Here is a 13,354-nt window from a genome sequence, read left to right on the forward strand (position 1 = left end):
TAGAGTTCTGTGGGCTCTCGCCTTCGTACCGTCCTCGTCAATTATATCAAAATTAGTAGTTTTTTCGATGACGATACGATTGAGATTGTCACAAATATTCTTGCTAGGCTCACTGGTGTCAGTACTATTTCGTCGCAGCGATAGAAGTACAACAATAATAGAAGTACTGCATTGTTTAACTGTACTGTTTCATTAAACTCTCCTTGTGTAAATCTAGCATCAATGCTGACTTGCCAATCCTAGTTCCAAAGAAATTGCTCATGCGATCACTGATAAGTCATTTGACGATAGTTTACACATTAGTTGCTATGAGATACTATTTAAAATAAATTCTCGATAAAGTTAGGTTATATATAATAATTATACGAAACAGTTTACCTTAATTCTTTATCATATCTTGTATTTGGGACTAGTGTAATCCGAGCCTAAATTCAAGACCCAAAGATATTTATTGAAAATGAACTTATTCGTAAAATAACTTCACGAGAATTTTTTGAGAATCTCTTTAATAGATGTGTCATACATATTTATCGAATTTTAGAACTATCATATTCACCAATATTAATTGATTATCGGGGGTTTTTGAGACCAAAATCTCCGTTTAAAACAAATTGTTATCTCGGTTTTGTCAAAAGGATGACGATATGTTTTTATAGAGATTTTAAACTCGGAAACCCACGGTAACTGATTCAAGTGTTAATATACTTGTAAACAATACCACTTTACGTCAATACGTCCAATTATGACAACCTTTGTTCTAACGGAAGTAAACTTTACCTAGTAAATGATGTGTACAAAATACGTATATGACTAATCGAATGTATATCACGTAGTATATCTTACGCAGCATAAACACAATATTGTCACAATGAGACATACTATAATCCCTTTGTATGTTTACACTATACCTAGGGCGGAGAGGGATCATATTTTTGTGAGTTCGTAAAACTTTTATGGATCTATGAACGCATTATGTTGCTAAATATCACGGCTTGTATTGTCGTTTTTCTTTTTATTTTAAAACTGCTTTTAATATTCTAATAGTTGCCCGCCACTTCGTCCTAATTAAAAAATCTATTAATAAAAATAGTCTATGGTACCCGTGGATAGTGTAACCTCCCAAAAAGGAAAGATTGTTTTCAATTCAGTTCAGTAGTTTCGGAGCCTATTCAGTGCAAACAAATAATTATTTATTTTTCCAAGATTTAAGTTTGAAGTAACTCATAAACTTAAAATGAGCCTAATACAGCTTACTAATATTATGAATGCGAATGTTTAGATGGATGGATTGATGTTTGTTTGAAGGTATCTCCAGAACGACTGGACGGATCACGATGAAATTTTGCATACATATAGAACATAGTTCACAGTAGTAACACAAAGGCTTCTGTTTTAATTCCGCGCAGACGGACTCGCGGGCATCAGCTAGTATTTAATAGATTTTAGATTTGCAATATTGTTTGTAATTTAACCTTTAACTGGTTATCTTTCCGGATATATTATTAAGTTAACGAATGTGATAGCTTTATAATGATATATTACTAATGCACTGTTTTCCTGTTATTAAGTTATTAATCTAAAGAAAAAAAAACACTTTTATTCGTAGTAGTAAATATACTAAAAAAGTACCTATATCATAAAAGTGCTGACATAACTGTAGGGTTTCATTGCTGAAAGGCTTTTACTAAAACATATCATCCCTTACATTCAATTTCTTGTATGCATTGTTGCGTCAGTGTAAACCCACACTAAGCACATGTGGCGCCATCTGTAGGGCATAGGGCGCGGCATTGAACCCAGCTCAGTATATTCACACCCGAACGTGGCGGGCTCTCATTAATTTATTCCGGTTGACATGTTAATGCCGTGGTGACATTGATAACCGTATTATTTAAATGATTAATGAATCGATTATTTTCCTTTGCAGTGAAGTAATTTATTACAATTCTATATTAAGATGTTATTACCAATGTAGCTTTTGTTCCATGAAACTTTCGATATACAAAATGATAATAATATTAAGGAAAAAGGAAATAAAATGAACTTGTAACATATTTCTGCGAAGGGGTCATTTTACTAATATTATAAATACGAATGTTTGAATGTATGTATGGATGGATTGGTGTTTGTTAGAAGGTATCACCTCAATGCATACTATTGCATGGATCTCTATGGAATTTGGCATAAATATAAAACAGCCTGGAAGAACAGATAGGCTACTATTTTTTTAATTTAGCGCAAATTGAATTGCGGGCGACGGCTAGTTATTTATAAAATATAAAATATGGTAATATAAACCATAAAAGTCAAGTTTTATATGTTATTAATAAATCTACGATGTAAATCTTTCAAATTTAAATACATAATTTTAATATGAATTAATTACATTCAAGAGTAAGTAAAAAAGGATTAAATATCCTAGAACCGTGCAAAATGAAATCGTAAAATGCTTCGTTATTTTGTATTTGTGAACGATTTAATTAAATTTGAATTCAATACTGAGATATAAATAAAATATTTAGTTAAAAAATATTTTGCCTCTGTTGAAATAGAAGCCGTAATCTTTATATCTCACTTATATTATAAATGCGAATGTTTGTTTGAAAGTATTTTCAAAATGGCTGAACGGATCACAATAAAATTTGTAATACAGAGCATAGTCTGGAAGAACATATAGGCTTCTAATTATGTTTTTTTAATTCCGTGCAGACTCGCTTTAACTAGTATTATAATGAATGAAAATTCAATTAAGATAACTTAAGTTTGTTTGTAGTTAAACACTTAACTACTAAGTTACATGCTTATCTATTTCTTTGCATATCTCTCATTAATGTTGACGGATGCATAATGGCGTCATTTTACATGGTCAGACATTAATTGTATAAACACGCGCCAAACGACACAAACTATTCAGTCATCATTTACTTCTACTAAATGAGGATAAGTTTCCGTTTTTCGTGGAAAGCAAAGTCAGGTGATTAGTAATATGATACTGTATTATCAGCTATTAAACAAGTCTGGTTATAACCTTAAATTATGTAGGAGGCATATAATTATATTGACTACAACATTAGCTTACTTTGTTACAAAATGTTATATGTATTTTGGTAATTTTACTAATATTATAAATGTGAAAGTTTAGATGGTATGGGATCTATGTATGTTATGAAGGTATCTATAGAACGGGTCTATGGATTTCGATAAAACTCTGCACACATGTAAAACATACTCGGAAGAACAGCGACTACTAATAAAGTTTCTTTTAAAAATTATGTTCGGACAGAATCACGAGCGACATATAGGTATATAATATAATTTGAATACTTATTTAATGAAAGATATGAATTCAGCCTATGTACTCAAACTAAATGATTAAAATGGTAAATAAACAAATTGACCATGAACATTTATTATTACCCTGTCACTTAATCATACCACAAATTAATATATTGCTGGTTATTTCGACTGTATCACGTTTGCTTGGCTCTGAGAACCTCACACGCAATAGAGAAGGTCAAAAACATTACATAAATCACTTGCCATTAAAACCACATTTAAAGTGACTAATCTCTATTCATGTATAACTGGGTTATCATGTCATTGTTAAACTTAATATTGTTAATAGTTCATGTTTGCTTCGTGGCAGAAGATCTGAATAATAAGATTAAAGTCGCACGGATCAAATCTAACTAACTTCAACGCTATAAGATCGACTTGCTAACACCTAGGTTAACAACGAACGAAATATTTAAGAGTCCCATTCCAATAGCACGACTAGCGCAACATGCGGTAGTTATGACCGCGACATTGACAATAGGTCAATAATTACTATATATTTTGTTTCAGGTATATACTCGCACAAGCACCTGGACACGTCGCAAGTGCAAGTGACGGTGCCCGTCAAGGTGACGCGCGAGGGGGAGCTGCTATCGCACGCAGTGGAACACACGCATGCGCACGGGCATGCGCGAGCTCGCCGGGATTTACACCAGAGAGAGCATCTGCAGCCGCATGCGCTGCACTACAACATCACCGTCGACGGCCGACAACTGAGGCTGGACCTTAGGTAAGCTTCGTTACATCATCACCAGCTCACTATACGTGTCCACCGAGGGCCATCATCAACCATGCCGACCCAGTACGGGTTGGTTGACTTCACACATATATTTTTATTTCTTCTTAGATATGTGCAGGTTGCAACACGATGTTTTCCTTCACCGTAGGGACGTCGTAAATGTGCATATGTAAAACGGAAATCGAAAAACACATTGGAACATGGCAGGAATCAAACCCACAACCTACAAATTGCAAGTCAAGTGCTTAAACCCTGAGCCACCGACGCTTCTATATACTAAATAGCTTCGTTTATATACTAGATATACCTAATGTGGTCGAAGTAGGCCCTCTGGGATTTACAGTAGACCCGGTGATTTTAGATTTTATACGATGACGAAATATGAAGAAGAAAAATTAATAAGGCATGAAGAAAGAATTCACTGAGGTTAGGAATAGAAGCGTTCTTTTTCACGTTAATCTAATAATATTTAAATATGAAAAATTAACAAAATCGAATTATATTAGACGATTTATGTCACATTTTTATGACTGAATAATTATCCGATATTACTCATACACTATCTCTTTATATCGTGTTTAAACTTGACCTTCGTATCCGCAATTAGATGTTGAAAATATTACGAGATTCTTTATAAATATTTTAATTTCTATTTCGTATTTTACTCGTATCAGTCAAATAGCAAACATTAACCCAAACATATAGAACTTGTTCTATGACAATTAATAATTCTGGCGCCGTTTATGTAACGCGTAACTCATTATCAATATCATTGTTTAAAAAGTCATTGACTTGTGTGACTTCTTCATCTAGTCAACTATTATACTATCAATTCAAGGCCTTGCAAATCTTACGAAATGTTTTTTTTTTCGTACAATAACTATGCGATATGAAGTTTATCAATAGCGTGATATATTCTTAAAACGTGTAACACGAAAATATAACGCGTCTTTCGAGAAACTGAGAGAATTTAATATTTTTAAAGTTGCGTAGACAGTCAAAATTCACTGTAACTCAATATTGTGTTGGTAATATCATATTACAACTTCATTAAGAAGTTTATTATTTAACAGACCACCATAAAGAAGTGATCTTGTCTAAATTTCGTTTGTATTTTTTCACTAGCTGTCGCCTGCGACTCCGTCCGCGCGGAATTAAAAAATACTTATGTAGTAGCCTTTATGTTCTTCTAGATTATGTTCTACATTTATGCCAAAATTCAGCAAGGTCTATGCAGCCGTTCTGGTGATATCTTCTAACAAACATTCATCCATCCATCCAAACATTCGCATTTATAATTTCACCTTACTTCTAAACCTCCTAAAATTATCTTAATAAAATAATTTAGTTATTATTTATAATTATGCTAACAGTCTTCTTTTCGAAAATCGAACTTTCGCTTCTTTTGTTTTTATGAAACATTATCATCAACAAAACATTGCATTATAATATCTGTAACATGACATTAGTGTTACCAAGTGTCCTAATCTGGCACACTTTATTTTGCTATCACATCGACCTTCTCTTGTATTTGAACTTGTCTCATATCTCGTTACCCCGCTACGCCGCTCTCACTAATGTCATAACTCGTTATCTCTCCACACGTCTGTTTTATAATGCCTTTTATCCGGTATAGGCTAAACACTCACTATCCATTTTACCTGCATCTTGATGCATGAGCACCCATGGCTTATTTAGAACGTATATTTCTACACATTCGATAAAAAATAACAAAGGTCACAAAAATTATTTCCATATTCATGCGGATTATGCCATCCAAGGCTTGCGATTGTTTACAACTTCTTCAAAACTTAAGCGGCAGTTCCACAGTCGAAGCTTTCGGGTGTAAACCGAGGCTGCAGACCAGACAGAGCTCGTCAGTTTTGGTAATATCGGTGCGGTTGCAGTGCGGTTAAAACCGGATCGTGTGTGTTTGGCCTTAACCGTGCGGCCTCTGGGCGCGTGTGGTCGTATGAAGCAAAAACCTGCCAGTTCGTTTAACGTTTGTGTTTTTTTTGATTGATCGTTCCTACTGAGGTTAACGTATCTCCAGACAAAAGACTCGTGTCAAATATATCACAACGAGCGATAAAAAAATAATCTGTAGAAAGTAAATCGTTGATCAGAAATAATAATTCAGTGTCTTTCGAATAATTGTTTTAATTTCTAATGAACATACACACTTTAGGGATTATTGTACGAGTACCTCTAGTAGAATCTGTTTTGAACATATTTGGATATTAAGTGCTCAGTGCCAATTTTATAAGCCAAAAAATTGTATATACGCATTATTATCATGGCATGGCGTCTATCTTATTTCTTACTAATATTATAAATGCCAATGTTTTGATGTATGGATGCATGGATGTTTGTTTGAAGGTATCTCTAGAACGAATCGACGATTTCGATGAAGTTTGGCACAGATGTAGAACATAGTCTGGAAGAACCCATTGGCTACTAATTATGTTTTTTTTAATTCCTGGGCGACAGCTTGTAAGAATATTAAAATTAAATGACGAAAATATAGTAATATAAAATTTTATAAAACCATCCATGTGTAATGTTTTAAAGATTAATTTATATTAAATACGTTACATTGCGCGCCGGCCTTGAGACGCATCCGAGCGTGCCGTCGGTTACCGAGCAATATACACATTAATCTTTGTAAAGCCGCCAGACGAGGGGTGAGGCTGTTTAGCGTTGATGTCAGTATTAATTATGGTATCACTTTGTATTCAAATTAGAACAATTTGTACGGCTGTCCGTGTTATATGTGCAGTGAGCTGTAATCATAACACTCTAGGTTACACAATGTTGCCACGCGTGTCATTCATGTGTGGCATACATAAAAAATATTTAACATCTTTGTACTTTACTCGAGACAAGAAGGGACAGAAATAGATGTTACTAATGACCTTATTTTAACCGCCAAATGGTAATTTTTCCTGACTGTCTTAGTATATATAGGTACATAAAAACGCCTGTATTCATTAAAATCTGTTAGGTATCAAAACGACCTGTAGGCTTATAAATACAGGCTAAGCTAGATAAAACGTACCCAAAGCTATTTCACGCTTTTAGCACGCGATGAAAAAAAGACGCTTTAATCGCTGTGTTGTGGCATTTTATGAGACAATTTTAGTTGTTAGATAACTAAAGACCCATCTATCATTGTTTGTTTTGGATGCAAGTGAATTATAATTTCGTACAAGATGTTGGCAATGAGCCTAACATCTTAGCGCACGTTCTATTGCAGTTTTTTCTTTATTGTAGACGAAATTTTTAAATTATCTCACTTTTGAAAACGCAACGTACGATACTACGAACCCACATAATCGCATAGAACCAGCGTAAGTTAACAGTACCCACTACCAAAGCAATGTTAAGTAAACATAAATACATGTCAGACTATTTAAGTTTACTGTTTGATTATTTTAAGAGCGGCAGATAATGGCAATGTAAAAAAACATTAGCCTCTTATTAGTGGTTACTTCCGCACATATAATGTACGTTATAGTTAAAGTCACGTCAGGATCGGTCCATCCGTTTCGGAGATTAACCATTACAAACGCTGGTAGACAGAAAATTATTAAAAAAATTGGTTTGATATAACGGAAATATCACGTTTACAAAATAAGGCTTACAGACACGTTCCGTAAACAGTACGCTCTAATGCATCTTTCCGTTCGATGTATGTCCCGGAATATCTGATAGTGATCAGTATTGGGGGACCGACTTATAAAGTCCCAAATAAAAGGTAGTCAATCCCAAATAAAAGAGTTATTATATGCAGCTTATTGCAATAAAGTCGCTTGGTGTTTCTTAGGGGTTCCGATTCTTATCATTTAAGTTTCGTTTGATAAACAGATTGGGTACACGGACCCCCCATCTTCTAATATAAATCGTAAATAAAGTCGGCTAAAGAATATTGTCAGTGACAATTAGTCTTTTTCTTTCAAATTCACTGTCGCACGCAGTAACTGATGGTAGCTTAAACCGTCGCTTAGTGTTGATTTCTCATACTATATCTATTCCAAGGGTCTTTCTTAGTGTTAACTTAGTTTAATTGTCGTAACCGACAGTTAGAGAGGTTTGTATTATGCTCTTTTTGCTTCCCTATGTCATGCCATTGTGAATGCAATTTCAGCGAATTCGGGTTGTCTCGTGCTCGTTTGCGTCCTTATAATATATAAAACACTACTTATCCGTTTAGACTTTGCATTTATTATTCATCTCATCATCATTTGAGGCAAGATACCTTTTAATATTAAATTAAATAATCAATTACACCTCAGTCATTGTCTTTGTTGACGCTAAAATTCCAATAGTCTGAGTGCGCTGACCACAAGCAATAAATAACCGTAGACCTTGTTATCCGCCGCTGCCATACATAGTTCTACCTTAATCTTTATCTAAAGTTAGATATAATTAATTCCTATTAAGGGACCAGAACAACATTCTTGTTTAGAATATTGTATATTGAATTCAACTTTCGGAACTGCACCGTTACGATTTATCATTTAATTATGAATTATTTGATTATTCTACAAATACTATGTATTACAAACTATTTATGTTTATAAGGAAGATTATATCTGTAGTATAACTTACATAATTTATTATCCAATTGAATAACTAGTATTTATCGCGAATTTGTCCGCGCGGAAATGTCACCGGGGGATAGTGTAGCTTTTCAACAATGAAAGCATTTTTCAAATCGGTTCAGTAGTTTCGGAGCCTATGCAAACAAACAATCAAATCTTTCCTCTTTATATTATTAGTATAGACAATAAAATTACCGATAGGAATGGATTATATAGCATTCCAACAAAAGAGATGTGTTTGATTTAAAGACTAATGATTACTATGGTACCAAAGAAATAAGTAAAATCTTTCCTCTTTGTATTAGAAAAGTATTACTCATCTATGATTCCCCTGACATCAAAATGTCACAAAGGAAATTCTAAAGGGATACTTCATAGTCAAAAATAATGCAATCTTTTGTCTTATAACTTAAATTATTGTTTAATTCATAAAATAGTTTGTCTATTTAATATGTTTTACCTCTAAGGATAAAAGTACGAAGACGACACCTATCATCATCAGCTTACTATACGTCCCCACCGAGGAGCTCGGAGCTTACCCTAAGTTAAGGGTGATTAGGCCATAGTCAACCACGCTGGCCAAGTGCCCACGACACCTATACGTATTGTTAATTTATAATTGAGGAATATTTTTGTACTACGTTTAGTTTTTATCTCATATTGTTTAGTTCTAATGTTATCTATCATCAATATCTTTCGACCCACGCTAATTTTTGTTTTGTAACATCCTTTCCTTACAAAGCTTGTCTCAATGAGATCGGTCTTTAAGATAAGATCGCTGGAGGCTGTATGTAAATATATTTTTGCTTAATATATTATCAGGCATTTAATATAATAATCTATAATTTTAGAAATTTCTTACCTCAATGCTAAAAAAAAGCATCATTCCTATATTATAATCAATTAAAATTGATTTTATTTTTTCATGATAGAATCAACAGAAGTTCAAACATAAAAAAATATTTCTCAAACAACTTTTAGTAAATATTCTTAATGATTTAACATAAACTACAGATTGATTGCTGTATTACATATTTCGTACTCTATAATTACGGAATACAGTTATGTTCGCAGAGTAAACATATAGGATCAAAGAACTTTTGCGTAACAAAATACTACGAGACGATTAGAACTACAAATATTAATATATTACAAACATCCGTCGGGATTCGTCCACGACTATGGCAGAGAAACAAGAGAAATCTATGTTAATAAAATGAGTTACGGATACAAAGATATCTCAGACAAATTATTTCGAATAGATTACTGGCAAGAAGAATATGAAAACGAGGATCATCAAAAACAATATACGCCCCCACCGAGGGGCTCGGAGCCTCCCCTAACTTAAGGGTGATTAGGCCGTAGTCAACCACGCTGGCCCAGTGCGGGTTGGTTGACTTCACACATATCTTTGAATTTCTTCTCAGATATGTGCAGGTTGCATCACGATCTTTTCCTTCACCGTAAGAACGTCGGATAAATGTACACATGTACATCGAAAAGCACATTGGTACATGGCGGGTTTCGAACCCAGGACCTTCAGATTGCAAGTCAAGTGCTTGACCCCTGAGCCACCGACGCTCTTTAGTTACGGGCGTAATAAGTAAAAGCTAAACACAAGTTCACATTACGAGTACTACATGGACGATCATCGTGTCATCGATAGCCGAGACGTAGCCGATTCGCTTCCGAGTGTTTCTCGGAAGGATCTCTCTACAGCACCAGACGTGATTACTAAGAAGCTGTCTCCGCTTTAAATCCTCGTGCGTTAGTTATCACAAAGTGCTGACAGAGTTGCCTCAATTAAATCTGTATCTATCATTTTTATCCCTTTATCGTTTAATAGCTCTTAACATATTTTAATTACGTAAAACCTCCATGGAAAATAATTAAAAAAGATTGTATAACAATTTCTTTTATTACAGTTTAATATTTGCCTTCATCCATTGCACTCTTACAACCTTGACAAGTTCTATCTTGTGGGAAGGTCTACCTACGACATCCAATATATTGTAACCATTTTAAATTACAACAATTTATTTTATTCATTTACGCTTTAATTTTTAAAATCTACAATTGTATGGATCATAAATAACATTAGTCAATTTTTAAATGATCTGAATTATAGCATACTTTATTCTGTACTAGCTGTCGTCCGCGACTCCGTCTGCGCGGAAATGAAAAATAACTTAATTAGTCGCCTATGTGTTTTTCCAGACTGTGTTCTACAGTCATACCAAATATCTGCGATATCTATGCAGTGGTTCAGCATCCATCCATTCATCTAAACATTGGGATTTATAATATTAATAATATACATTGTAGTTTCGTCTTACAAATTTCATTTTAGTAACGGTATTTATTATAGATGACGCTATATTAACCAGCATGAGGTTTACGGCCATTTAAATTCAGTTCGGTTAGGTCGATTTACGCAATGCCCTACGCAATATTGCCAGTTCAACGCTACTTAGTAACAGCGCTAATACGGTTTTATTATTATTTATGATATAGTACCCAGCGCGGCTTCGCTTAGTTAGTTTAGTTTGCTAATTTATTTTTAAAGTTTTTATTTCTATATAATTTTATATATATAGATAAGTAAAACAAACGTACAAGCACATCAATCTTGCTAGATGCTAAAAATGAACAACTTTTTCTGACATGATTGTACTAGCTGTTGCCCGTGATTCCTCGCGAGAAAAACCTAATAAGTAGCCTATGTGTGCTTCTAGACTATGTTCTATATGTGTGCCAAATTTCATCAAAATCCGTTGAGCCATTCCGGAGATACGTTTAAAAAAATATCCATCCAAATTCGCCTTATAATATTAGTAAGAAATAAGATTGCTTCATCATTCATCTTGTTTATTCAAAACTAACTTTTTAAAGTAGAGTAATTTAAAAACAAACCTAAAAATTACAGGCAATTCCAAGGTAACCATTAGTGTACATTTTGCACCTTTTTCCTTGCATTCTTCAAACAACGTGAAATGTTTACGATCGTTTATCTTCCAAAGTTTTGCTTTTATTTATCCCTGTCAAAATTGCAAACAGAAAGCAAGAGGCGTCTGTGAGAAAAAAAAGATAATTTAATTTTAAACGGCCTAAAGTCAAGGTTCAAGTGCAAAGGCCTCGTAAAAGCATAATAAAATAAAGCACTAACCCAGCGGGGAGGCAGTACACTTCTCAAAGATTTATGTTGAAGTCTAAACTATTCAGTACCTTAAAGTGTAAGAGAATTTATACCACGACTTATTTCAATTGTTACTTAATTCATTTACCGTGGGTTTCTGACTCCTAAATCTTCTTTTTAAAACATATCGATATCTCTGTATTGTCAAATGACAGGATTGAAGATATCTATCTAGATAGATATCCAAGCAATTTCCATCACCAGATATGATGATTAAAATTGATTTTAAATAAAATAAAAAATAAGGAATTACTAGGATCATAACATTCTGACAATTAAAATAAATATTTTCTTAACAACACAAGTTGTTAATTTTAATTGATATCGCATTTATCATGTAATTTTTAATGTAAATTTATAGAAAACCCTGATGATGATGATAAATAAATAAGTAAAAATCTTCATCCTTAAAAAATAAGAACCAAAACTTTATCAGTGATTCATAAAAGCAAACTTATTAATATTTAATCAGGTAACGGGTAAACTGGTTTACAGAATTTCCGTTTTTGCATTCTTTTGCATGCATTAATTTCGTCAAATGTATACCTATTTCAAATGATTCTATATTTTATCTGTTAAAGGTCAAAAGATTAATAAGTATACCTTTTTTAAAGAGTGTTTAGAGACATTGGTTCGTCTAACACTTATGTACAGTTATGTACGATAATCTTATATATAAAACTCTCGTGTCACAATTTTCGTTCCCATACTCCTCCGAAACGGCTTGACCGATCCTCATGAAATTTTGTGAGCATATTGAATAGGTCTGAGAATCGGCCAACATCTATTTTTAATCCCGCGCGGACGGAGCCGCGGGAAACAACTAGTATTATATATTGTTTTGTAAAAAAAAAAAAAGGTAGCAAACAAACAAGTGACTGGCCTTCAAATCAATTAAATCATAAAACTTACGGTTTTTTTTAATCATTTTTAAACATCATATGGAACAGGTTAGTCAGAGGTGACAATATTTATTTTTATTAATTTATTCACAAAAATATCATATCAGACTTTTGAAAAAGTCGCTAAAATACATGGCAGGATCATGACAACAGACGTTCGTTCTTATATCTTTTATCTTTTTAAACTGAGGAGTCTAAATAATATTGTTTATTGAAAGATATTCTTTTTAACTCAATTAATTTTCTAAGTAAAATCATTCGTAAGACAAGCTAATTATTTCGTTATCGTCACTAAATTAAACTTATGCTAAAACTTCTACTAGAGTTCCGAAGAGAAGAACGATAAGGTAAAACAAAGATCAATCGCAAGAGCTTATCGCATAAGGGTTGCATAATAAAACACACTTATTTGACCCGGTGAAAGAGATACTACACTATCTAGACATAGAAAATAACATAAGACAAAGCAGCTACAGTCTAATGAGAATTTAGAGGCTTTTTTGGCATTGAAAGAGAGGTGATATTGATTGGGCGCTAAAACGATATGTAGTTTCACTTGTGCTCGGACCAGAAAACT

General features: G+C 33.4%; 1 protein-coding gene across 1 annotated transcript in view; it reads left to right on the forward strand.

Annotated features, from left to right (window-relative positions):
* AdamTS-B (ADAM metallopeptidase with thrombospondin type 1 motif B) overlaps positions 1-13,354 on the forward strand; it is a 68,312-nt gene that overhangs the window by 31,189 nt on the left and 23,769 nt on the right. Inside the window, exon 3 of the mRNA XM_013314400.1 lies at positions 3,847-4,066. Coding sequence (XP_013169854.1) covers positions 3,847-4,066 — 220 coding nt within the window. The remainder of the gene's footprint in view (positions 1-3,846; positions 4,067-13,354) is intronic.

This window comes from Papilio xuthus, unplaced genomic scaffold (genome assembly GCF_000836235.2).
Source record: "Papilio xuthus unplaced genomic scaffold, Pxut_1.1 DF827461.1, whole genome shotgun sequence".
NCBI lineage: Eukaryota > Metazoa > Arthropoda > Insecta > Lepidoptera > Papilionidae > Papilio > Papilio xuthus.